At 41.5% G+C, this 24288-nt stretch overlaps 1 protein-coding gene across 8 annotated transcripts in view; it reads left to right on the forward strand.

The window, feature by feature from the left end:
* The window catches only part of Myo3b (myosin IIIB), a 505529-nt gene that overhangs the window by 99221 nt on the left and 382020 nt on the right, over positions 1-24288 (forward strand). Inside the window, exon 2 of one of the 8 annotated variants that reach the window (XM_078017571.1) lies at positions 2526-2589. The exons of the other annotated variants lie outside the window; for them this stretch is intronic. Coding sequence (XP_077873697.1) covers positions 2573-2589 — 17 coding nt within the window. The 5' untranslated portion in view covers positions 2526-2572. The remainder of the gene's footprint in view (positions 1-2525; positions 2590-24288) is intronic. 8 annotated transcript variants of the gene reach the window in all.

The following is a 24288-nucleotide window of genomic DNA, read 5'->3' on the forward strand; positions in this document are numbered from 1 at the left end:
AAGTTTTCCTTCTGCAAACCTGGCATTCACAAAAAGAGTCAACTACCAACCACAATGCTGTCTGCAGAAGATTTTGCTGACAGCTGATATCCTATATCTGACAAGATGAGGAACTTATATGTTACAAATATGGTGGGGGTTTCTGATTAATTATGGAAAGGGTCTTCTGGGTGGGAGTCTCTGGCCTGCTTCAATAGGACACCAGATATTCTCACAGGGGACCTATCTGAGAGCTTAAAAAATCATGCATACCACCATGGCATGTAATTTCCACCATAGATACCACAAAGTGGGTGAAAATTTTAAGTGGTTCAAGAAAAAGGTCTGGGGATGTGGCTCAAGCAGTAACGCGCTTGCCTGGCATGCACGGGGTGCTGGGTTCGATCTTCAGCACCACATAAAATAAAATAAAGATGAAAAAAAAAAGAAAATTTTAAGTGGTCCTTTGAACACTAAATGAAAATATGATAGTGAAAACAGCAATGTTAGGTAGACCCACTGAGTTTATCAATTTGAATGAGTGTCTCTACATATTATAAAATACTGGGCACGAAAAATCCGAGATCTGCATGCAATAGTCCAAAGTACTACTGAAAAATCTTCCAAATGCCAAAGACAGCTGGCTTCCTTTTTTTTTTTTTTTTGCCTCTGCCATTAGATATTTGCACACATTTCCATTCTCTTCCCATTGTCCTGAACCCTCGTTGCCCTCTTCACTTATTGCTCCAACTTCTCTTTTCTATTTAAGCTCTTATATCTAGTCTGTGGATGATTGATTTTGAATTAATTTTATATATGGCGTAAGTTATGGTTCCAACTTTATCTTTGGCCTGTGTATATCCAGTTTTCCTAGCATCATTTGTTATAGAGACTGTTCCTTCTCAGTTGGATGGTCTTGGCACCCTTGTTGAAAATCTATCTGTTACAGATAAATGGAGTTATTTCTAGAGTCTTAATTCTATTCCATTGATCTACATGTCTGTTCTCCAGCCAGTTCCATACTGCTTTGATTGTTATTGCTTTGTAGTAAGTTTAGAATCAGGAAGTGTGGGTCTTTTACCTGTGTTCTTATTTGCCAGTGCTGTTTTGGCTCTTGGGCATTTTTCTCTGTAGCTCACATTACCTTGTGCCCTCTGAAGTGCTTCCTATTACTCATGCAGTCACATTTCCTGAGATGCATATTTCTTCAGTTTTTTTCACAGTCACAAATGTTTTCAGAGAATAGTTGAGGTTTGCTGAGATTGCATATGGATTTCTCCAAGACAGCTCTGGGATAGGATGAACCAAAGGGGGTGCCAAAATCTGACACAAGCATCCTTTTGACCCATCCAGCTGAGACTCTAGACAGCATTTTTTTTTTTTACAGGTGCATTTACTGATCCATGAGCAATTAGAGTATGAGGAGGGCACCCTGAGTATTTAATACAGCCCTTGGCCGTCAGGAGGGTCTTACTCTGCAAAGTTAGTATAGTACTCAACAAAGAGAGCCCTGACTAAATGTGGTAAAAATTGTCTCATGCCTGTGGAAGGGAAAGGGACCAGAATTGCTGCTGGTGATTAACAAACCAGTTCTTAGACTGTGAACAAAGTTTGACCTAAACCAATCGTTAAATGCCATAGTGATCTCTGTGTGGAAGAGTAGTGGGAAGGAGTGGAAATGTTTATTTAGCTACAGATAAGGAAGACTTTTGCTTGGCCCTGGGCATCATGCTGCTGACCACTGTCCCAGGAGGTGAGAGGCATGTATAAACACTTCCATCTGTTCACCAGGAAAAATGACACCTACTGCAACTTAGGGGTGGTGGTGCATTTACCTACAATTGTTTGAGTTCTGGCTGCATTTAATATAGTGAGCTTCTCGCATGGAGTGGGGATTTTCCACCACATACCTGCAAATGTCTCCAGGTTACAAAGAGAGGAGCTCTATATTCCATTGATGATGTCACCCTTGTGTTTTCTTAACCACTATGGACATGCAGGATCTAGACTACTGTTTTAGACAAGAGTAACCCATATGTTGGCATTTTCCTTTCCTCCACTCTCAGCAATTGGCATTCTTGATTTCCAAATTTGTAGTTCTTCAGTTGTGTTAGGAAGGGAAACATTAAAAGACATTTTGTAAATTCATTAAAAATAAAATCTCTCATTGCACTTCAGCATCTTTGATGCCTAATTTGCTCCACCTCTCTTGCTTTGACATGCCATTCAGGAATGACTGGAGGAGACCTTAGGGTCATACTGCATTTAGCTTGGCAAAGGGCCATTAGCCAGGAAGAGGCATTGCCTTTCCCCTCGGCTGTTATTTGCAATTTGAATGTTTCCTAAAGGTCCACATGTCAAAGGCTTAGTCTCCCAGGTGGTATTATTGAGTGGTAGAACCTTTAGGAGGTGGTTCCAGTGGGCGGCCTTTAGGTCATTAGGGCTGTGCCCCTGAAGGGGGTTGTGGGACCCACATATCTTCCTCTTTCCATTTGCTTTCTGTTTTATGATGTACGTTCTTTTGTTCTACCACATGCTCCCACCAGGATATGCTGCCTTGCCATAGGCCTATAGTGATGGGATCAACTATGGTATGCAACCTCTACACCTGTAAGCCAAAATAAACCTTTTCTCTTTATAAGTTAATTATCTCAGGTATTTTGTCATAGTAATGGAAAACTGACTAACATATCTATTTTACCTGTAAGTTTGTGGTGATATAGATCTACTTGAACTATTTAAGGGAAGCTGGAAATAGGATATAAATAAGGGGTTCTTGGTTAGGCCCCAGTGAACATGTGCTGGTTAGTCCCATAACTGGTAACTTACATACACACACACCAATGTGTCAGGGGAAAGACCAGATGAGCCAGTAGTTCCAAAGCAGGTTTTTTTTTTTTAAATCATTCTATTATCTATTTTCATGAATAGAAGGCTAAAATCCAGTTCTGTTAGGAGATATTCCAGAGAGTTTTAAGGGAGTTTTGTGAGGTCTAATATGATTGGAGGAGTGTATGGCAATTTCTTACACCTGTGCCCTGGTTTGTTAGAGACTGGAAACTCTCTGACTCTTTGAATAAATGTCACCTATAAATATGTGTATGGTATCTGTGTATTTGAAAAGGCTGCCCTGGCAATGACACTGTGGCTTAGACCGTGGAGCACACTCATGCTGCGCAGGCAGGGTGCCCTTGCCCACCTTCTTTAAAAGTGTTTAAGCCATCGGGGCAGAATTGCTGGGGTCTAAAATGAATGTGTCTGAGACTAGGACAATAGCTGAGTTAGGGCTGGTGGAGGCAAGTCAGGAAGCTGATTTGCAGCTCAGCATTGCTATTTTTTTTTCTGGAGAGCTGTGCCCCCGTGACTCTCCCACTTGTGACTGTCCCCTGACCTCCTCATGCAGCTTCTGCCTCCCGTCTTTCTGGGCCCTTCCCAGGCCATTCTCCAAGAACAATACCTGTGCACTGGGCCTCCCTTGTTCTCCTTGTTCCCAGGCAGGTGCCTGTTCTTGTGTCTCACACTGAGGCCAACTAATCCTTGATAATGGGATAATAGGTTTAACAATGGTTTTCAACGGCCTGTGAAGTCGTAATTCAGAGTACCCTGTGACCAGATGGAGGCACAGCATGGCACTGTGGGTGGGACACTTTGTAACTGCCTGGGTTACTCACCCTGACACTTTACATCCTTGAGTTAGTTATTTCACCTCTCTGAACTTTGCTTTCCTCCTCTGTAAATTGAGGGTTCTGATCTTTCCCTTGTGATGTGTGTGTGTGTGTGTGTGTGTGTGTGTGTGTGTGTAAGACAGTTATGGCCTAGGGCCAAGCATATAGTGCTCAGTAAGTGAATGAGAGTCCTCTTCCTTTTCACCTGGGCAGAGTAGAAGGGAATTTAGAAATCATCTTATCTAACTGGTTGAAAAACATAATAACTTTCACATAGCAAAGGGATTCCAGATGAAGGAAGAAGAACATTGCAACTGAAAACCCTTTGCTTCAGGGCTGAGGGCTGTACTCCTCCTCAGGGTCAGCCTTGGTCCAGTCTGATCTTGCTGCTGTCTGAGGCAGTGACCCTATCTTTGGACCTGAGCACCCAGAATGTTCCTAAAAGGAACAGCTATGCAACCAGCTGCCCGGACCTAATTTAGTTTTGCCATCAGCAACCCTGGCCTTTTAGAAATACCCCTTTGAGAATATACTGAATCCATTTTGATGGTTTCCCTCTCCTGATAGAACCTCTCTTCCTCTCTCCACGCCCACCCCTTGGCCACCCTCTTATCCCAGCAGCTGCAAGAAGATTTCTCTCCAGCTGCCCATCAAGTCTTCAAAAGCCAGCTGCAATGTGATTGTCATCTATTTTGCATCCCTCAATAGTGGTGGGTGAAGCGCGCACACACACACACACACACACACACACACACACATACACACACACACACTCTGCTCAAAATTGCAGGGAGACAGGAGCCAGAGCTGCCTTGTGACTCACACAGAGCCCCACGTGGATAATTACCGCCATTCATTACTTGCCCAGGAAAGAAAACAAGGGTCGGGTTGGGTTTCAGTGAACCAGAAGCCTGACGAATAAGAGGGGAGAGGGGAGAGCTGTGCTCCCCCCCTCCTCCATTTCCAGAAAAATAGCATCCTGCTGGCTACTCTACCCCCAGCTCACATCTTCATTAGGCTTATGTAGTGTGCAGTTTAGAATCCTGGTGTGGTCAAATTTTTCCAAGCACCTCTTTCCAGAAAGCCTCTGTGACCTTGAACTTGATTTTCCTGCTTTTCTGGATGAGGGCAAAGAGGCTCAGTAGCATTTGTTCATGCATGTCTTCAACCAGCAGCTATTGTGAGGTCACAGCAAGGAGCCATCTGTAGGAGATCCTGAAGGTGTTGTCACCCACAGGAAGGATATGCTTCCTGCCTAGTGTAACCCCTGCCTAGTGACACTTCTTGCAGGCAGGTTAGCGTGCCATTTATTGGCTCACCCCACTCAAGCATTCTCTCTCCCTCCTGGGCATTATCTTGGTTGTGTTGGTGTGTCATATTACCTTTCATTAGATCTTTAACTTGGTTAAGAAAGGGAGAGTATATATATATATATATATATATATATATATATATATATATATATATATATATATACCATGTGTTTTATATATATATATATATATATATATATATCATGGTTAAGAAACGGGGAGTATAGATAAAAACACATTGATATCAGTTCTCAGCACAGAGGTTTTTTTAAATTATTGTTTGTAGCAAATTCAATTAAGTATTAGTGAGTGAATGTATTTTGAACCAATGTCTTAGGGTGGCTGGTGGGGATGGGTTGACAAGTCCTAATGGAAGAGTAAGATTTGGGTGCGTCCATAGAGACGGGTGCTCCTTCTAGATTGGGAATTGTCTGAAGAAAAGCATCTCTTGCTGGTGCTGGGATTTTCTCTCTGGAGTTAGAATATATAAAAGAATTCATTAAAGGTATGTTACCCAACATTGTGTTACTCGGCCTTACTCAAGTTTGTCCCCCCTGTGTTCCTCGAGGGTAGTTCTTCAATTAGGGCATTGGCCATTCTTTGCAGAAGCTCATTAACTGTATAGAAATTGTAATTAAGACCTTTACTGATACTTTGGAGACTGTCAAGTTTTGCTTCAGAATCACATGCATCTTATTCTTGGTTTTATTCTGTTATTTGGGGGTTCTCAAAAAGAAGAAAACCCCCCTTTTCTTTTGCTTCTGAAAAGATAAACCTTCAGGAATTAAAAGTAGCATATAACTTATGATTCTGGTGAGTTTGCTTTATTTTGAAGACTGATTCCTTATAAAGTTTTCATACATTGTCAGGGATGACCTGGAGAATTAATGAAAGCGAAGAGACTCGTGATCTACTTACAGTTCTTGATAACAGGGACGATTTTAACTTATCCAATGTGTATTTCATGCTTGACATTGTGTTTAATGTTTTACACAAATCATTTTATTTAACATTCATTTGCTTTCTGTAAAAAAAAATAGGTATCATTGCGATCCTATTTTATATACGATGAAACTGAGGCTTAAAGGAAGTAAGAAATGGTGTAGGCTTATGCAGATAGCAAGCAGTAGAACTGGGGACTGAACACAGGCAGTCTGAGCTCACACTCTCAGGCTCTTCCAGCAGTTGCTTCTTTCTGTGCCTAGGACCTTGATCTTAAGAGACAGCTGGAAAGACTGAATTCTTTTTCTCCTAGGATCTAAGCAGGTCAATGCAAATGTGATCTCAAAATGACAGATGATTCCAAAGCTTGCTTAGTGGGTTGTTTATAGGTTGTTTATAGTGGTAACCACTGATTGTTACTGCATTTTTAGGTAAAATAATTTGCCAAGTACTCCATATTCATTATTCCTCAAGTGTTATTTTCTAAACTTCAGTCATATATGCAAATGTGCATGCACATCTATATATTCATATCGATCTCTTGAACTTTCTCCAAGGTACTCTGAAACCAAGTTATTCCTAGGAAAATCAATTGAAGTTCTTCAAATGATTTCTAAACGGATCATTTGCTCTTCCTGAACTTTTTTGTTGTTCCCAAGAAAAATCTTCCCTAAGTGCCTCTTTTGAAGACTCGGAAAATCTTCCTTCTGAAAGCTGTAAAGGTCATTTTTTGTCTACCCACCTGTGCCTGGGCAGGAAATCGTGGAGGGTCATATTTCTGTTTTGAATGGCCCATGGAGGATGCTGCACCGCCTATTGGCAGCTTGCCTTTCCTAATATTCTAGATCCTCAGTAGGTACTTCCTGGTGTGCAACCCAAAAGTCCCCCATGCTGCCTTGGCTCATTCCATTTGATTGTCATGGTACTGATGTTATCTTGTTCATGGTCTTTTTTCAAGACCAGGAAATCACAGCATTTATAACTGAGTCAATAGTTATGGTCACATTTCAATTTCCTTAAGTGTCTCCATCTTGAGCCGCCCTCTGAATCCCAATTTCTGTAATGTGACCGAGGAGCTGTGAGAATACCATCTGTTTGCACAATGGGGCCATTGGTCGCTGAACACTTGACTCTGAAGATGGAACTATTTGCTCAAATCAAGATCGGAGACCTATAAAAGCTGGCCCTGGACACGTAGGGAGAAGTGGCCATTTGAGGGTACTTGGATGGAAACATAATCCTGGAGTGGCATTTGTGTGGCATTTTTGTTTATGGAGTATAACTGCTGTACTCAGCTGTGTATAAAGCATGGGAGTAATAGGATCAAATTAAGAAAAGCTACTTAGAAGGAATAGCAGGGAAGTTTCCCTAATGAAGAGATCTGATAGACCATGGAATAGTCTTCCCCAGGAAAGCTGGTCTCATTGAGATGTGGTTATTTACCGAGGAACCAAATAGTCCCCTACTGGATGCATCTTGGGCCATTTTCATTTTAGTTTGAGACTTTGATTTAATTGGAAAAGTATCTCACATCTGTTGTTGACTACCTTAGGCTATGTTCCTCAAATTCTAGTCATATCAGAATCACTTAGTGAGATTGTTAAAGTGCAGATTCCCTGGTCCTATCCCCAGAGATTCTGTTTCCTTAGATCTGGCCATTGAGGCTGGTCATCTTCATGTTCTCCAAATTTCTTGAACATTATTCTGATGCAAATGTGCTGTAAACTCTGTTCTGAAAAACGCTAATAGGGCTACTTTGAGAAGGTTCCAGATCTTATAGTAAAGATATCTGCGTATTTTGATTTGTTCCTGCTTTGATCCATCACAAGTCCCTTTCTACCTGCATGCAGAAGGAAGTGTTTGGTGAAAAGCTGGAGGTTATCAGGAGAAGAGTTCTCCTCCAAGGAGCCTCTTCTTTATTCAACCTGGCATTCCTGGTGTATCCTATGAGGTGGTGTGATGTAGGACAGTGTTTTCCAAAATTCGAAGGCATGCTAACAGTTATTTTAAAAGGGGCAGGGGGTTCCGCGGTCAGATAAGTGTGGAAGACAAAGGCAACCAGGTTTATTTACTCCATGGGTCCTCAGAGTCTTCATCATGACAAAATCCTCACCGTTTCCTGAATTCTTTGGTTATAGAATTTCTCATGAGACTACTGATTTGTGGAACACACTGAGAAACTCAGTGACTTGAAAGCAAGAAACATTTGTTTGCAAACTTAGCTCTTTACCAAATAGCTGAGTGACTTGGTTGTATTTCTTGTTCCTTGAATTTATTCCCCATCTTTTAAATAGGAGTGATCCTGTCACCTAACCTAGGTCACAAGGTCATTTTGAGAATCATATGAAATACATTTGTGACATTGCTTTGTGAAGCAATGTTAGTTGTCATTGGAAAACTTATGAGTTGCATGCAAGTTTGAAGAATGGAGAGTGAGAGCTAGACAGTTTGTCTTTATCTTTGCTTAGACTTTCCTTAAATGGGACTGAAAAATCTGGTCTGCTTGGTTCACAAGGGTTTGTCTTAATCCCACGTTAATGATTAACTGTGAATTCTCAAAACTCCACTTTGTAAATCATTGCCAGGACACACTGATTTTACCGAATGTTATAGTCCTAGATTCTTTGCAGTCAATGCAGAACCAGGATTAGGAAGGAAAAACTGGCTCACAGTGAAGGAGACATTCAGAATCATGGGTCAATAGAAATGAATGGCTGGGACTGGGAAGAACTAGGACCCAGGGTGCTGATGTGGTTGTACCCACAGGACAAGTGATTCCAGACAAAATTTCATTGTCTCAAGGAGTTTGGACAAAATTTAGCTCAAGGTAAGAGCCACATACAAGAAATTCAAGGTAGTGGATGGCAAGGGCAGAGCCACCCACTAACTTGTTTCAACGCAGAGAATGTGCTTATCATCCAGTAGGTAGAGTGCTGTGATTCTGAGTTGCTAGTGTGGGTTAGAGCTTAAGGATCACTAGCACCTACAGGCATGAGAATCAAGGTCCACATCTTCCAGGGAGGAGGCATATTAGCTTTCCATCATTATAATACATACTGGAGATAAATCAGCTAATAAAAAGGAAAGGTTCATTTTGGCTCATAGTTTTGGAGGTTTCAGTCCATCATCAATTGACGTCATTGCCTTGGGCCTGTTGTAGTGTATCATGATGGGATCATGTGGCAGAGCAAAGCCATTCACCTCATGTCTTGGGAGTTAAAGAGAGAGAGAAAGGGAGGAGGCTGATAATCTCTCTGTACCCTTCTAGGATATACCCCCAGTGACCAATGACTTCCCACTAGGCCCCACCTCCTGAAAGTCCCACTACCTCCCAATAGTGCCACAGACTAGGACCAAACCTTTAACACATGGGCCTCTGGGGAACATTGTAGATCCAAACTCTGGCAAGAAGCTAGAAAAATCTACATCATGTGTCAAAAGCCCTCACCAAGTGAGCTTAGCATAGCCCTAGTGGTGTGGCTGGAGTATACTTTAGAGACAGCCAACGATACCAATGGAACAATGCAACTTGAGAAGAGAGGCTGGAAGGGTCACATTTGTGGGTCTTTTACACCAGTATTCAGATACAGGGAACAAAACTAACTCTAGTCCATATCTGCTAGTGATGACAAAATTTCTCTATCACCAGTCTTAATAGTATCAAAGAGTTATTGATTAGCTTCCTTGCTTTATGGAACTTTATTTTAAACACTTGACATATTACCTCAATTCTCAAGCTGCCCATTGAATTAGGCACTATTGGTATTCCCATTTTATGGATGAAGAATTTAAGGTAGAGAGAAGCCAAGTAAATTGTTTCAGTGTGTGCAGTTGATAAATGGTGGTTGCAGACTTGAATTCATGAAGCTAAATTTCATGAGCTATGCCCTTTTCAGATGCTATGCTTTCTCCATCCCACCACAATAACAGTTAAAAGTACAATCATTAAAATGAAAAAAAATTCACTCAAGAGCTCAGCAGATTTGAGGTGTTAAAAGAAAGACTTAAAGAACCTGAAAATAGATCTGTGGAAATTAACCAATCTCAAGAACACGGAGGAGAAAACAACAACAACAATACATTGAAGTGAAATGATCAGAGCTACAAAGACACATGAAACACAATCATGCATTCCAACACACAAATAAAGGCCTCCCAGAAGGAGATAAGAGGAAACACACACACACACACACACACACACACACACACACACACACACACTGGGTGAAAACCACCCAAATTTGATTAAAAAAAATCAGTCTATACAACTGAGATCAACAAACCTAAAGCACGATAAATATAAAGAGATTGACACCTGAACATATTATAGTCAACTGTTGAAAGAAGAAAAGAAAATCTTGAAATTGGCAAGGGAAAAGTACCTGGCCATGTACAGGGAGCATAAGTATGATTAATAACCGACTTTTCATTTGAAAGATGGAAGTCAGAAGGCAGTGCAATGACATATTCAAACTGCTTGGGGGGTGGGGATTGTTAACTGAGAATTTTACATCTAGCAAAACTATCCCTCAAAAAATGAAGGTACAATAAAGGCAATGTCAGATAAAGCAAATATGAATATGTTTTGTTGTTAGCTCAACTGTTGTACAAGAAATGCTAATGGTTTTCCATCAGGCTAAAAGGAAATGATGACAAAAGGTAACTTGAAGTCTATAGTAAAAAATCAAGAGAACAGGAAATGGGAAACTTGTGGGTTAAGATAGTCCTTTAATACAGTCTTCTCATTTTTTTTCTCAATTTCTTTAAAATATCCTGATTTTTATAAAGCAAAAATAGACAAATTTTTAACTAACCTAGTCCAGAAAAAAGGAGTAAATCTAAACATACAAAATAAGAAGAGGAAAGGAACGACAGTCAGGGGAAATTAAAAGAATTGTAGAGGACCACTTAGTTTAATAGGTAATATTGAACTCATGACAAAAACATTTAGTCCAAGAAGATACTTTTTTATAGATGTTATTTTAAAATAAAGATGATGTCAGATGCATATCTGTTTGTGGCATCACATTCATAAAACAGAAATTTCAGAAAGTATGAAGAGATTCACATTGGCTGCAGAGTTCATTTAATGAACGTATCTCATTCCATGAGAGAGATATTTTAACAATAGATTAAGAAAAGCAACAGTGTATGTTTTTGTTACTGTTTCATGGACACTTGGGAAGCACATTCTCTATTTTTAAGGGATAGAGTTTGTGATATCTATGTATCTATTATACTTGTTTTTATATAATTATATATTTACAAAGTATATTTACTATATATTACATATGAATATATTGCTTATGTTTAAATATGTTTTAAAGATCTATGTAACTCATATACATAAATATACATACATTACAAGAGCTACAAAGCCTATAAAAACATTCTCAAATTCCAAATTTATACGTAGTGCCAACAATATTCTCTGACCATAATGCAACAAAAATACAAACCAAAAATCCCACAGAAAGCAAAAAGTTCAGGCTAAGAAAATCTCAATGGAAACTGAGGTAGATAAATAGAAAATAGTAATGTTCAAAATATTGCATATCAGAATCAATACTGCACATTCAATTAATGGGAAATAGTTAAAGCAGAGATTAGAGGTAAATTCATAGTCCCAAACACTTGTATCAATAATCATGAACAAACAAGCATAAATGAATTAAGCTTCCAACTCAAGAAATTAGTTTTTTTTAAAGTAAAGCAAAATGAACGATTTAATAAAGTACAAGTGGAGATTAGTGAAACAATATAGAAGAAAACAGAACAGTAGAACTAACATGTAAATCACAAACTTTTTTGGATAAAAATAATAAAATAGATAAAATTTTAACTAACCTAGCCCAGGGAGGAAGAGAGAGAGAGAGAGAGAGAGAGAGAGAGAGAGAGAGAGAGAGAGAGAGAGAGAAAGTTTAAACATATAAAATAAGAAGAGGAAAGGAACCACAGTCATGGGAAATTAAAAGATTTGTAGAGGACCACTTAGCTTAATTCCTTGCAAATGAACTTGAACAACTGAATTGAAATGTCCTTTTTGCCGGACATGTAATTTAGAGAAAGGAGTGGTGTCAGGCAGACAGGATGAAGGATGCAGTGGGAGAGCCTATAGGACTCCCTCAAGGCTGGTCTGAGACTTTCTTGACAGAGGATGATTGGCACTTCTTATACTCAACATGTTTCTCACGACTTGATGTTTATGTAGCTGACTAATATGCAATATCCCATATGCTGAACCCGCTTGTGTAGCTGCACTTTCTGGCATTGTGTATTCTTGCTATATTACAGCACAGCCCTGCCTTGCCTACCCTACTCCTGCCCTAGGAGAAGGCAACAGATTGATTTTTGGAATAGGAATCTGGGAAATAAATACAAATTCACTCATCTGTAAGTCTCCAGCATCCCTCTCCCATATTTCTGTCCCTTTAAAGGGTTGCTAGGCAACCAGGCAGAAAAATGGCCGAAACCCTTGTAAAGAGAAGACATGCTTATAATGTCAGAAAAATAAATGTGGGCTTCCTCACTTGGGTCCCCTTTGAAAATTGCCAGGGTTTGTGGAATAATCTATTCAGTAGCAATTATTGCAATTGACCTTGAGGCTGGGGAAAACAATCGGCCGTAATCCGGCTCAGTGGAGTCATGACCCAAGCCACCCAGGGGTGAGAAGGGGTGCTGCTGGGCATCTTTTGCCCTTGAAAGGAGATGAACATTCAGTGGTTCCTGCCAGGGCTGGTTTCTCTGCCCAAGTCTGCAATCCCATTCTTACGTAGTTAGCACTGTTTCTACGAAGCCTTTTTAGAGCTTACTTTTGTTCATGCCCAATCTTTCTTAGGAATTGCTGCTACATCTCCCCTGGCATTTCCTACATCCACCTAATTTTAAATGGAGCCTGCCTGCCTATGCTTCTGTGGGCATTGGCATGTGTGCTGTCTCTGGTGGCCCAGGCTCAGATTGCTCTAAGGAACTGCACAGCCGTCCTACCTGGTGTGTGTGCCAGGGTCTGCTCATGGTGACAGGTGTTGATGTTCAGCTGCTAATTTTCCCCATTAGAGACAATGTGGTAGGATCTGATGATACAATCTGTTCATCTGAGGTCTGCCCTGATTTTTCCTGTCTAGAATCTATTGCTAACTTTATGGAAACAATAAAAGAAGGAATAGATGTGCAATCTGCCCTTTAAATGGTTTTGCTTTGCTAGGGAAAAAAATCCATAGCAGTCGATTCCTTTTTGTCTATTATAAATTTATTAACAGGGTGTTATAATTAGGTGCATGGTTTTGCCTTAGAGGACAAATGGTGCTTGGTGAACTGTGACATTGGTCTGATTGTGGTAAAATGATCCATTTGGTTTTACCAGCTGTGACTTTGGAGGGAGTTGAATGACAGAAAGCACATAAAACTTGACAGATGAAAACGTTCTCAGCTTATACTCCCTATTACTGATCATTCTGCATCCCAAATAAAATATGTGTTGGTGATCCAAGAGGACAAAATGTAACTTGATAGGAAGCCAGGAAGCTGACTAGCGTCCCACATCACATTCCTATTCCCATTAATATAGCACAAATTGCTCAATCTGAATCATGAATGGCATAATTTACAGATGCTGTGCTATCTTGTTAACCAACTGGGTGGGCTGGTGAGGTGGTTGCAAGTGAAGAGTTAGAGTTGGGTTGCCTGTATTTGAAGCCTGGCCACGATGTCACCAGACTCAGAATTTCTTGGATCTTGGTTTCCTTATCTATAAAATGGGGATTTTTAAAAAATATGCTTCATAGAGTTCATTCTTCATGCAGTATTTACATAGAGTAAGCTCTCAAGACATGTTAACCATGCTATTATCATCACTCAGTCTCCAGAAATAATATTAAACTCTGCAGAGAAACGGTCCAGTATATAGGGAAGTCTTGGGTTCCTGATTGGCCTGAGAGAGTAGGAGAAAGAACCATGATCTGCTTCCCTCAGCCTACTTCCTGTCAACCCAGCACTCCACTGATGTGATGGGGAATTGGGGCCCAGAAGAAAGAGGAGTTCCCTTTCTGTGGCCACAATCCTATTGCAAGAGTTTTGAATCACACAGACTTTTTTTTTTTTTGGTACCAGGGATTGCACTCAGAGGTATTCAACCACCAAGCCATCCCCGGCCCTATTTTGTATTTTATTTAGAGACAGGGGTTCACGGAGTTGCTTAGCACCTTGCTGTTGTTTAGACTTTGACTCGAGATCCTCCTGCCTCAGCCTCAAGCTGCTGGGATTACAAGAATGTGCCATTGCTCCTGGCCTACACAGACTTTTATTGACTTCTTTTGTCTTCCTATGATGGGATAAATCTTAGAAACAGAGGAACAGAAAGAGTAAAAAGAAGTGCCATGCCACCTGACCCTTCTTTTTTTTGGTGGGGGTAGGTACTGGGGACCAAATCTGGGGCAAAGGGGTTTACCACTGAACTACATTCCCAGCCCTTTATATTCTTGTATTTTGAGATAGGGTCTTGCTAATTTACCTAAACTGACCTGGGACTTATGGTTCTCCTGCCTCAGCCTCCCAATTAGCTGGGATGACAGGTGTGTGTCAATGTGCCTGACTCTAAGCCCCTTTTTTCTAAGCCCCTTTTTTCTTTTTTTTTTTAATTTATTTTTTATTTGTTCTAATCAGTTATACGTGACAGCAGAATGCCCTTCGATTTATTGTACACAAATGGAGCACAATTTTTCACTTCTCTGGTAAGTCTTCATTCTTGACTGTAATTTATCCCCAGGGACAGTTTTGGCCAGTAAAAGTTTATAATATGATACCTCCCATAACATTCCCAATTCAATAAGGAACTTCTCAGATGGAAAGCAAGGAGTCATATTGAGGGCATTTCATGCTCCATGGCAGACACACTTCTTAGGTAGAAGAGGAGGGTTTTCACCATCTCCTCAATACCTCTCACAGATCTCCAGCAATTGTTCTTACAATGTCACAGGAGACTGGACTCATTCAATGGGTAACTTGAAGTTGTCAGCCTGAAATTGAAAATTCTTAAAATCTGATGTTTCATCTCTTAAAATAAAAAAAAAAGAGGGAGCATCACGACACCCCTGCCTCTGTCTTCTCAGTCACATCATTCCTGTGCCAGCCATCAGCCTTTGGATGCCACATCTACCCTTAGCTCTGCTCTGTGGGCTTGGTGAACCTGTCTCCTTTGCCATGTGACAGATGCTAAGTTTTGCCAGTAGAGGGCACTGGAAGGCCACTGTAGGAGGAAGGGACACTGGTGTTGGTGTGCTTTTTCCTTCTTGCTTCAGTGGCCTTTGTCTCCCAGTGGCATTTGGGACACACAAGGCACTTGCCCTGCTGTGTCCCCTCCCCTCCGGCTGGTTTTACTAGCGCTCAAAAGGGGGGCTTCCCAGTGAGTCTCAAAAAATATCCCAGCAGGTGATCTCCTGCTCCCCAGCCCTCCCAAGGGTTTTTCACCACCAAGTGACATTATTATTACATTCTTTCCAGTGAAGTCGGACTCTCAGCCTTGTGTTTGGGGGTAGGCGTGCTTTGATGTGCTGCCTCTTGGGTACTGTATCTCAGCTCATATCTGTTATTCCTGATTTCTTTAGTTCTCTTTATTCCTCAGTTTCTAATCCTCTATCACATGCTAATAATTTTTATATCAAATTTTCCCCCACTAAAATTACTGGTGTGGTATCTATCTTCTGATTGTACCCACACTGACTGAATCCTAGTGTTACTGAAAGTTCGGTCCTTGTCCCTGATGCCAATTCATACCAAATTAATAATGAGGACATGATTTTGAGAAAGAGGAAATAGAAGGTTTATTGCTTTGCTAGTTAAGGAGAAGCACAGGGGACTCCAGGTCCAGAGGCCTTGGTTCTGCCCATCAGGAAGAACTGGGGTATTTTCTAAAGAAACTCCTAGAATGTTGCATTCCTGGTGTGCTCTGTCAGGCAGGGGTCCCAGGGCGCCCAGTGGTGTGTTAGGATTCACTTGTTAATTTGGGAGATATTCACTTCCCAGATCCTCTGCAGCCACCTCCTTCCTGTGGCTGGTGTGTTCAAGGACAATTAACTAGGGGAAGAAAAGACAACACTGTCTCCCTAATCTTGTTAGGGAGAGGGAGAGGGGAGAAGAGAGGAAAAAAACATGTCTTTTAAAAACAAGCCTCAGAGCAATAGGGGCTATATTCAGAAGGTAAAGTGGACTCTAGAGGTTCAGAAGTGAGTTTGGGGAGGAAAAGCACAGGCACAGCCCAGCTGGTCCCCTTCTCCTTTTTCTGGGGAGTCCGACTGCAGCTTGATTGCTCTCGGTATAGGAAACTCAGTGGCCAAAGCTCTGCCCTTCATGAGGGGCCTGTGGTGGTCCAGGGTATTATTTTAGACCCTACCTGCTGACTACTTAATCTTGTTTCCAAATTAGTGCAGGACCCAGACAAAGAGAAGTTTGGATTTTTATTGTTAACCATGGCCCCTGCCTTCCCTAGTGATTTTCGTATAAAAATACTCTAAATCACTTATCACCAGAGGAAAGTGATGGAAGCTCCAGGAAATCACAGCTGTTCAACCCCTGCCTTTGCTGTCCTCTGATCATCTACTGTACCATTGTGATTTTCATCCGCTACCTATAATTATTTTTTCCTTCATGAATTTTTTTTCCTTTATAATTTAAAAAATTTTTTCCTTTATGATTTTAAAATGCTAATCCAGGGCTGGGGTTGTGGCTCAGTGGTAGAGTGCTCGCCTAGCACGTGCGAGGCCCTGGGTTCGATTCTCAGCACCACATATAAATAAAGATATTGTGGTCAATTACAACTAAAAAATAAATATTGAGGAAAAAATGCTAATCCAGTTGCAGTGTTATTCTATATCTCCCCAATGTTCAGACAAGCTAGAGTGGTCATCCTAAAAGAGTACAATCCCAAAGATCTTGCATAAACGGTAATTTGATGATGGAGAAATATTTACAGAACATGATCTACTTGAAACATAGCTCTTTAAAGCCATGAAGTAAAGAAAAAAAAAATCATGCATTTCAAAATGTGTGAAAAAGAGGTTTGTAGTCTCCTCTCTGTGTGTGGAGGACCACAAAGGAAAAAGGTCATTAGTCAGCCCTGGGGCAAGGTCTACATCTTTGTCACATTAGACATTAACAGTTGGATTTGATGGTGCTTGTTCTTGTCAAGGGAGGGGATTAAGGAATGGTGCAGGGAGATGACCCTGTGGCTCAGGCAGAGAGCCACACATCCACTTGTTCCTCCATCATCTCCACTGGCATGGCACCTTTTCTTGCCCTTGACTTTCTCCTGCACTCTGCATGCCTGGCTGAGCTGCTTATGAATCCTGCATGTTTGCATAAGGAGAGGACAGTGGAGGAAAGGTGCCCCTGTGCTGTAGAGACTGGAGGGAGTGCAACTTTTGCCTTTTGTGAACATTGAAGTGTTGGGGTAGTGGCCAAGGATTGATGGTGCTTGATGACCCTCCCATCTTAGGTACAGGCCCGGGTAATAATAGCTGACATAGGGACATGTGAGCTTGAGATCCTGCAATGACCTTTGAAGCTGATTCCTGCTGAGCTGAAAAGTCAGAGGAAGCGGAATACTTTGTCACTTACTGACTGTAAATGGTTAAGGATGGGTTTATTATGAGCCATGTCATTTGATGTAGTGACTTTACATCTTAATGATTAGAGACTGACATTGCAGGTAACATTATATAAGTGACAGGATCAGAAAGATTAATCAGAATTAGAATCAAAAGAATCAACAAGCTTGAAGCTTAAGTATAAATCTTTGCTTTCTTCCTTATTGCCTTCCGTAATTTCTTCAGTTGTTGTGGAATAAAGTTTCCTAGGTATTGATCACGACCCTTTCCTTTCTTAGTGGCCATCAAAGGCTGAGACGTGACTTAGGTGCGTTTTGTTCTTGCATCCTTCCAGATACTTCCCTGTCTAGTGTCCTCCTTACAAATTTCTTCCTTTCCTGCTTTCCCCTACTTCAAAGGATTGACTCTGTTTGGAAGAAGCCTTTCTAATGGATGGAGCACGTAGCACAGGGTGCCTTTTACATGAAACAAGGGTGCAGTGAATAGCATCATGAAAGTGATTTCTATATTATTTTCATTTCATCTATTTTAGGATTTTAAAGAAATGTCTTCAGCTATTTCTTTATCTTTTTGAGATGTTTCCTCTTTGGCAGAATTGCGACATGTGTGTTCTGAATAGATCTTGGTCTGCATCATATATGTAAAGGTGGTTGCTCCAAGATACCCACCACTGGGGCCAGATTCTTGCAAGTGGCTGAATGGAACCCAGCAGTAGGGTTCCATGCTTGACATGGGTGGAGTTGAACAACTCAAGGTCACCCTCACAATGTGTTCAGTGGAATTGTGGCCCAGGGGTGCTATTCACAGCCCTGTGGGGCCATTTGCTATTCCTTCACTTCCTCCTGGGCTTCTCTCTGGGGTCCCCTCTGCTCTGAAATTGCTCAGGGAGCCATTTCAATCAATGGCCTGCTCTAGCTTTTAGGTTACTTGATAGAATCTGAAGTGTTCGCTGGCAAGAGCTGTTTGACACCAAAGAAATCTTTTAAAAGTTAAAAATCACATATGATTTCTAGACATGTAGTCTGAAAAATAGAAACAACCGAATGCCTACCAATAGATGAATGGAAAAAAATAAGTACCAGGGTGCTAATGTATGGTGTGGGATCTCACTTCTACTGCCCTAAACTGGAAAAGTTATATAAATTAATATGTTATAAAATTTATATCTTACTTATTATATACTTAACAGCACAGAAAAACAGTATATGTATTATATGTTAATAGCAATTGGAACAAATGGGTATAAAAGGTCTGAAAGCACACATGCCATACTGACCTGGGAGGAGACCTGGGTTAGGTGTTGGAGTGAAGAGGAATCTTGCTTTTTACTCTGTGTTCCTGTACTGGGAAATTTTTTACACCAAAATGGAATCCCATATTACTAATAAATATAAACACGTTTTAAATGATTGAACATGTAAGCTGTGACTTAGGAGAAAAGCCACTTTGGCTAGGCTGGGGCGTGATACTAAGGGACAGGACACAAGCACATGCCTGTTCAACTTCATTAATGTGATCCACTAATTGCAATCAGAATGGCAGCTCTGTGGCTGCGGTTAATACTTTCCAAACAGATAATTACACTCAAATGTCTTGCTTTATTGCTTTTATGAGTAAATAAGTAGAATTCCTGTTGAACACACTCCGAAGTGTTAAACTGTAGTATGTTAATGGTTATTAATGAGTAGGCTTTGGTCTCTATATCTTCCTCTCAGTTTTCTTCCTCTCCTTCCCTGACACCCTCCTCCCCTTGCCAACTGGTTTGTGTCCCCTCTGTTCAGGACCTGTCCCAGAGGCTCAGCTTCCAGGGAGTCTCTCTTAATTAACTTAGAGTCCTGGAGAAAGCTTTGCTCACATGGCTTTGGTGAGTGCTGGCATGTTTGAAGACTTCATTTTGCACCTTCTTGAGGTGTTGCTTGCTAATTGGTTTCTGTTGTTTTTTATACAAATGTGTTGTCTTAATTCATCTTCCAAAGAAATAGACTCTTCATGAGATTAACATAGAAAACAGGGACATGGGTGGAGATTGGAGAATGAAATATCTGAATTCAAAACCTGACTCTTCCACTTTTTGCTGGATGTTTTTGAGAATTTTTTTTCTTTTTAAGCTGCATTTTCACCATTCATGAAACTGGATTAAGTTCTTTTTTTAAAAAAAAAATATATTTTTTAAGCTATAGTTGGACACAATACCTTTATTTTATTTATTTATTTTTATGTGGTATGAGGATTGAAACCAGTGCCTTGTACATGCTAGGCAAGCGCTCTACCGCTAAACCACAACCTTAGCCCCAGGACTGAGTTCTTATTCCATAGGATTTCATGGGACTGTTGTGTGGGTTTTTGTTTTGTTTTGTTTTGTACCAGGTATTAAACCCAGAGGTGCTTAACCACTGAGCCACGCTACTGAGATGACAGGTGTGTTCCACTGTGCCCAGCTATTGTGGGGTTTGGCCTGTATGTGAAGCACTTGGCGTGGGGTTTGTGTAGGTAGTAAATGCTCAACCTGTGACACTTGTTGGTCTTCACCCCCTTCTATATCCAGCCTACCACGTGTATGTAATGTCCTGATATCCAAGAAGGTCTATAATGAGGCTTAAATCATGATTTGTTTGCTTCTTTAACTATATACATTTTGGGGACATTTGGGCTTTCTAAGTAGAAGGATGAGGGTTATATTATCAAATCCAGCCCAAGTCACCATTCCTTTGTTCCTCAAACCCTGCTTACTATGAATAATTTAGTTGGGATATACTCATATCCAAAAGGGCTATTCCATTTTTTATCTAATTTTTATGTTACATAGGAAGCCAAGTCATACTTGGTCCAGGCAACCTTTCTGACTTCCAACATGTTGTATGCTTCTGTGCATTAATTCATGTAGTCACTTAATTCAGCCAAAATTACTGAGTGCTGCCGTGCTTGGCACTATAGATACAAGGAGCAGTAGCAGGAGTAGGAGCCTGCCCAGTGGATAAAGTGGGAAGAACACTCTAAACTGAAGGTATGTCATGTGCAAAGTACCTGAAACAAAAAGAGCAGAACAGTTTTAGGACACTTTAGTTTTAGAACAGTTTAGAACACTTTCTGTGCGCTGTGGCTTTGGGTGAGCATGGAATATTGGGTGGACAGGTGGGCAAGACCATTCATATACCATGCAAAGGAGTTGGCATGTTATACAGATAGTATGGATCTGCTGAATTTTGAGCGAGGAAACAACAAGGTCATATTTGGTCATATTTGTATGTTATAAAGAAATTCTAGCTAACTAGTGCAAAATGGATTGGGGGAGGGAGAAGGGGTGTAGAGAAGGAGAAAAATAAGGAGGCTGGGATGTGACAGTGTAATGACAGAGGGATTTAGGAAGTAGAATTGAGAGCACTTGGACTTGATTGATGTATTTGCTCTCTATCATTGTCATAACAAATTGCCATGATTAGGGACTTAAAATAATACAAATTTCTCATCTTACATTTCTCTAGGTTGGAAATCTGACATGGCCTCACTGGGTAAAATCAAGGGGTTATCTGGGCTGTGCTCCTTTTTTAAGGCTTAATGGAGAATTTGTTCAATGCTCTTTCAGGTCCTTAGCAGAATGCAGTCCCACATGTTTGTAGAATTGAGGTCCCATTGTTGTTTGGTACACTTGAGACTCAGCATCTTCCAGGTGCTGCCTGCATTCCTTGGCTCATGGCCCACCTCCGTCTTCAAAGGCAGTGATGGAGGGTCCTGTTTTCTTCATACTTTGAATCTTTCCTGCCTCTTGTGTTTTCTTTATGCTCTCCTCTTCCACTTGAAAAGACTCAAGTGATTAAATCAGACCCATCCATATCCCAGGATAACCTCTCCATCTATAGGTTTTCCACCTTGACAGGTCAGCAAGGTCCCTGCTACCATGGACAGTAGCACAGTCACGGGTGCTGTGGGTTAGAAGGTGTATATCTTCAGGGCAGCCATTATATTTTCTCCAGTTGGTTGTGGGGTAAAAAGAGAATGTAGAATCCAGGTTTCTGACTTTGAGAACCAAGTTGAATGCAGTTTTAAGGAAGGAGTTGACTCTTGGCCTTTTCTTGGACATTGTGAAGTGTGTACTTGATTTGGTTTCTCACTGTGTCTTCTCACAAGACTTTCAGGGTCAGGTGATACTGGGCCAAAAACGAAAGCAAAATTGTCCCATTCCCCAGTGATTCAAATGAAAATTAATAATAAAATCAGATACAACTCCAAGGGGAGGAACATCAAGCTGGCTCTAGAAGGATTTACACATTTATGCTGTATCAAGGTTATGATCATCTTGTCATGTCAAGCTTAAAATGTCACCACTATCTGAACAGTTGAGAATATTTAACTAGGGATGTGATATTTCTTTAGTTTTGAAGGTGCTATTGCACTGGTTTTGGTTGGTTGTGTATTAAATATGTAAAAGTTCCAGAAAAAAATATTAGGGCTGGGGATCTACAGCTCAGTGGTAGAGGGCCTGCCTTGCATGCATGAGACCCTGGGTTTGATTCCCAGTACCTAAAAAGGAAGGAGTTGAGATTGTGAATATGTTGACTTTAAGATGTGTCCTAGGAACCAGCTAGGAAGTAGTCAGATGTACCACCCAAAAGACAGACAAGAAATCAAGGAGGGAGATGCTGGTCGGGCAGCTGTTAACATACAGCAAACCCTTGGTGAATGTGTGAAATGGGAAGAGAACAGGGCCACCAACAGAACCCTGGGGCTGCTAATATCAGGTGCATCAGAGGGAGAAGCACCTACCTGGTGTCTGTGCATTTGGGCAGGTTTCTTGCCTCCTCTCTACCCAGCCTGTTTTCTCCCCATGACTTGCGTCCAGCCTATGCATCATTTCTGCTGGATGCTGTGGCCTCTCTGTCTGCCTCTTCGGGGATATTGTGGTTTCCGTTTCTAAACAGCCTTATTCTGTTAGTATTTAAGGTTAATATATATATATATATATATATATATATATATATATGAATGAAAAAAAATATATATATATAAACCTTTGGAAGAGAATTGAGTGGTCCCAGCTTATCATACAGAGTCACTGTGGCACAAGTCATCAGATTCAGTTAAATGACCTGAGACCAGGTGCCCTCTATGGTCCAATGGGCTGTTTCTCTATTTCAGGGCCTAGGATGAATCCAGACTGATTGTTCCGGCTTTGGGGACAGGAGGGTTGACTTTACCAGCATTGTATTTGGGGAACACAGGATTCTGTCAAAATGGAAAGATTATAGGTTCACCTCTCACTGCTAGCCTCACGTGGCCCTGATGCTGTCTTGGGCAGGGGACCATCTTAATAGGAACTGAATTTTGGATCCCAACCACAGTTTTCCAGTCCAGGGGGGCAAAACTCACATGACTATAGTCGTCTTCCCTTAGGCCGACTGGCAGTCTCTGTGGTCTTGTGTTGCTCAACATGAGAGTTGGTCATTGGGCTGCGTGGGCCTTCCAGCCACTCATCCATCTGAAGGCCACCCTCATGCATGAGGAGTCCCTGGGTCACAGTCACTGGCTCTGGAAGTCGAGTCCGGCCTTCTCTTAAAGACAGACCCTCTGGGCAGGGCTGCACCTGCAGGGCTGGCAGAGCCGAGGAGGTGCCAGCATTACTACCTGGGGACCATCCTGGATTGTGAGAGAACTAGAAAGCACTGTCAACTCTCCAAATTCCTACTGGGTTTCCTTATACACAGACAAGAATCTTTCACAAGATTGCATTTTAAGAGCCACAGTGGGCTCCAGGAGAGGCGGGAATCCACAAGAGCCAATGGGCTTCTCTAACCCAAATCCAACAAAGCTCAGCTTCAGTGGAGATGTTTCCTTGTGTGGGTTCAGGAGAAGCCATGAGGGTGGGTGGGCTGAGTGGTGACCTGCTGCCGCTCTCCTGAGGCCAACACCTAGGTAGTGGCCCCTGCCCACGTTCCCTGCTGGGGAACAGGCTGAAAGCAGATAGGCGCGGTATTCCTGCGCCACAGTGGACCCTTGCCATTTGCTGCTCACTGGACCCTTGCCAGGGCGTTCTCAGCTGTGGCAGAGAGATGCCCCTCCTTGTGTAACTGGACAAAGCAAAACAGCCAGAACAATGCCCCAGACACCAAGAGGCTCCTGGTGAAAGGGAGACAGGCACATATTTGACCTAATTATTGGGGGACCCAGAGGGCGGCTGGCGTTGAGCCCATGACGTTGTTGCAGTTGAGTCTGTCCAGTCTGCCCAGAAAGGACTTCGTGGTCATGTGAGATGCTTGGGGGCAGGGGAAGCTCTGAGCAGTGGGCTGCTCCTGCAGCTCTCACCTGCAGAACTGACCTGGATGAGGACGGAGGGAGCAGAAGCCTGGAGACGATCGAGCAAACTGCAAGTCTAACCTCAAAATTACTCATCTTCTTCAAACCTGCCAGACTTTTTAAAATACCTCTGTGACTTGGTGCATGCTGCATTCTAACTCTGGAATGGCTTCCTTTGCCTTCTATAACTTGAAAAATCCAACATAATCTTCAGGGTCCAGCTCAGGTTCATCTTTATAAAGTCTCTGGAACTCCCCACATTGCATAAGCAGCCCTTTGTTATGCTTCTACACACCTTTGCACTTGTGCTTTTGTTACATGACTTCTCAAATTGTATTCTCAAATTGTATTGTACTCTTATGTAGGATAATATCCTGAAATAATATTTGGCTCAAAATTAGGCTCAGCCCTACAGAATGGGAGCAAGTTTTACCACACTCATATCTGATAGAGCACCAAACTCTGGATGTACAAAGAACTCAAAAATCTTAACACCAAAAA

Source organism: Ictidomys tridecemlineatus, chromosome 7 (assembly GCF_052094955.1).
Source record: "Ictidomys tridecemlineatus isolate mIctTri1 chromosome 7, mIctTri1.hap1, whole genome shotgun sequence".
In the NCBI taxonomy this organism is placed as follows: domain Eukaryota; kingdom Metazoa; phylum Chordata; class Mammalia; order Rodentia; family Sciuridae; genus Ictidomys; species Ictidomys tridecemlineatus.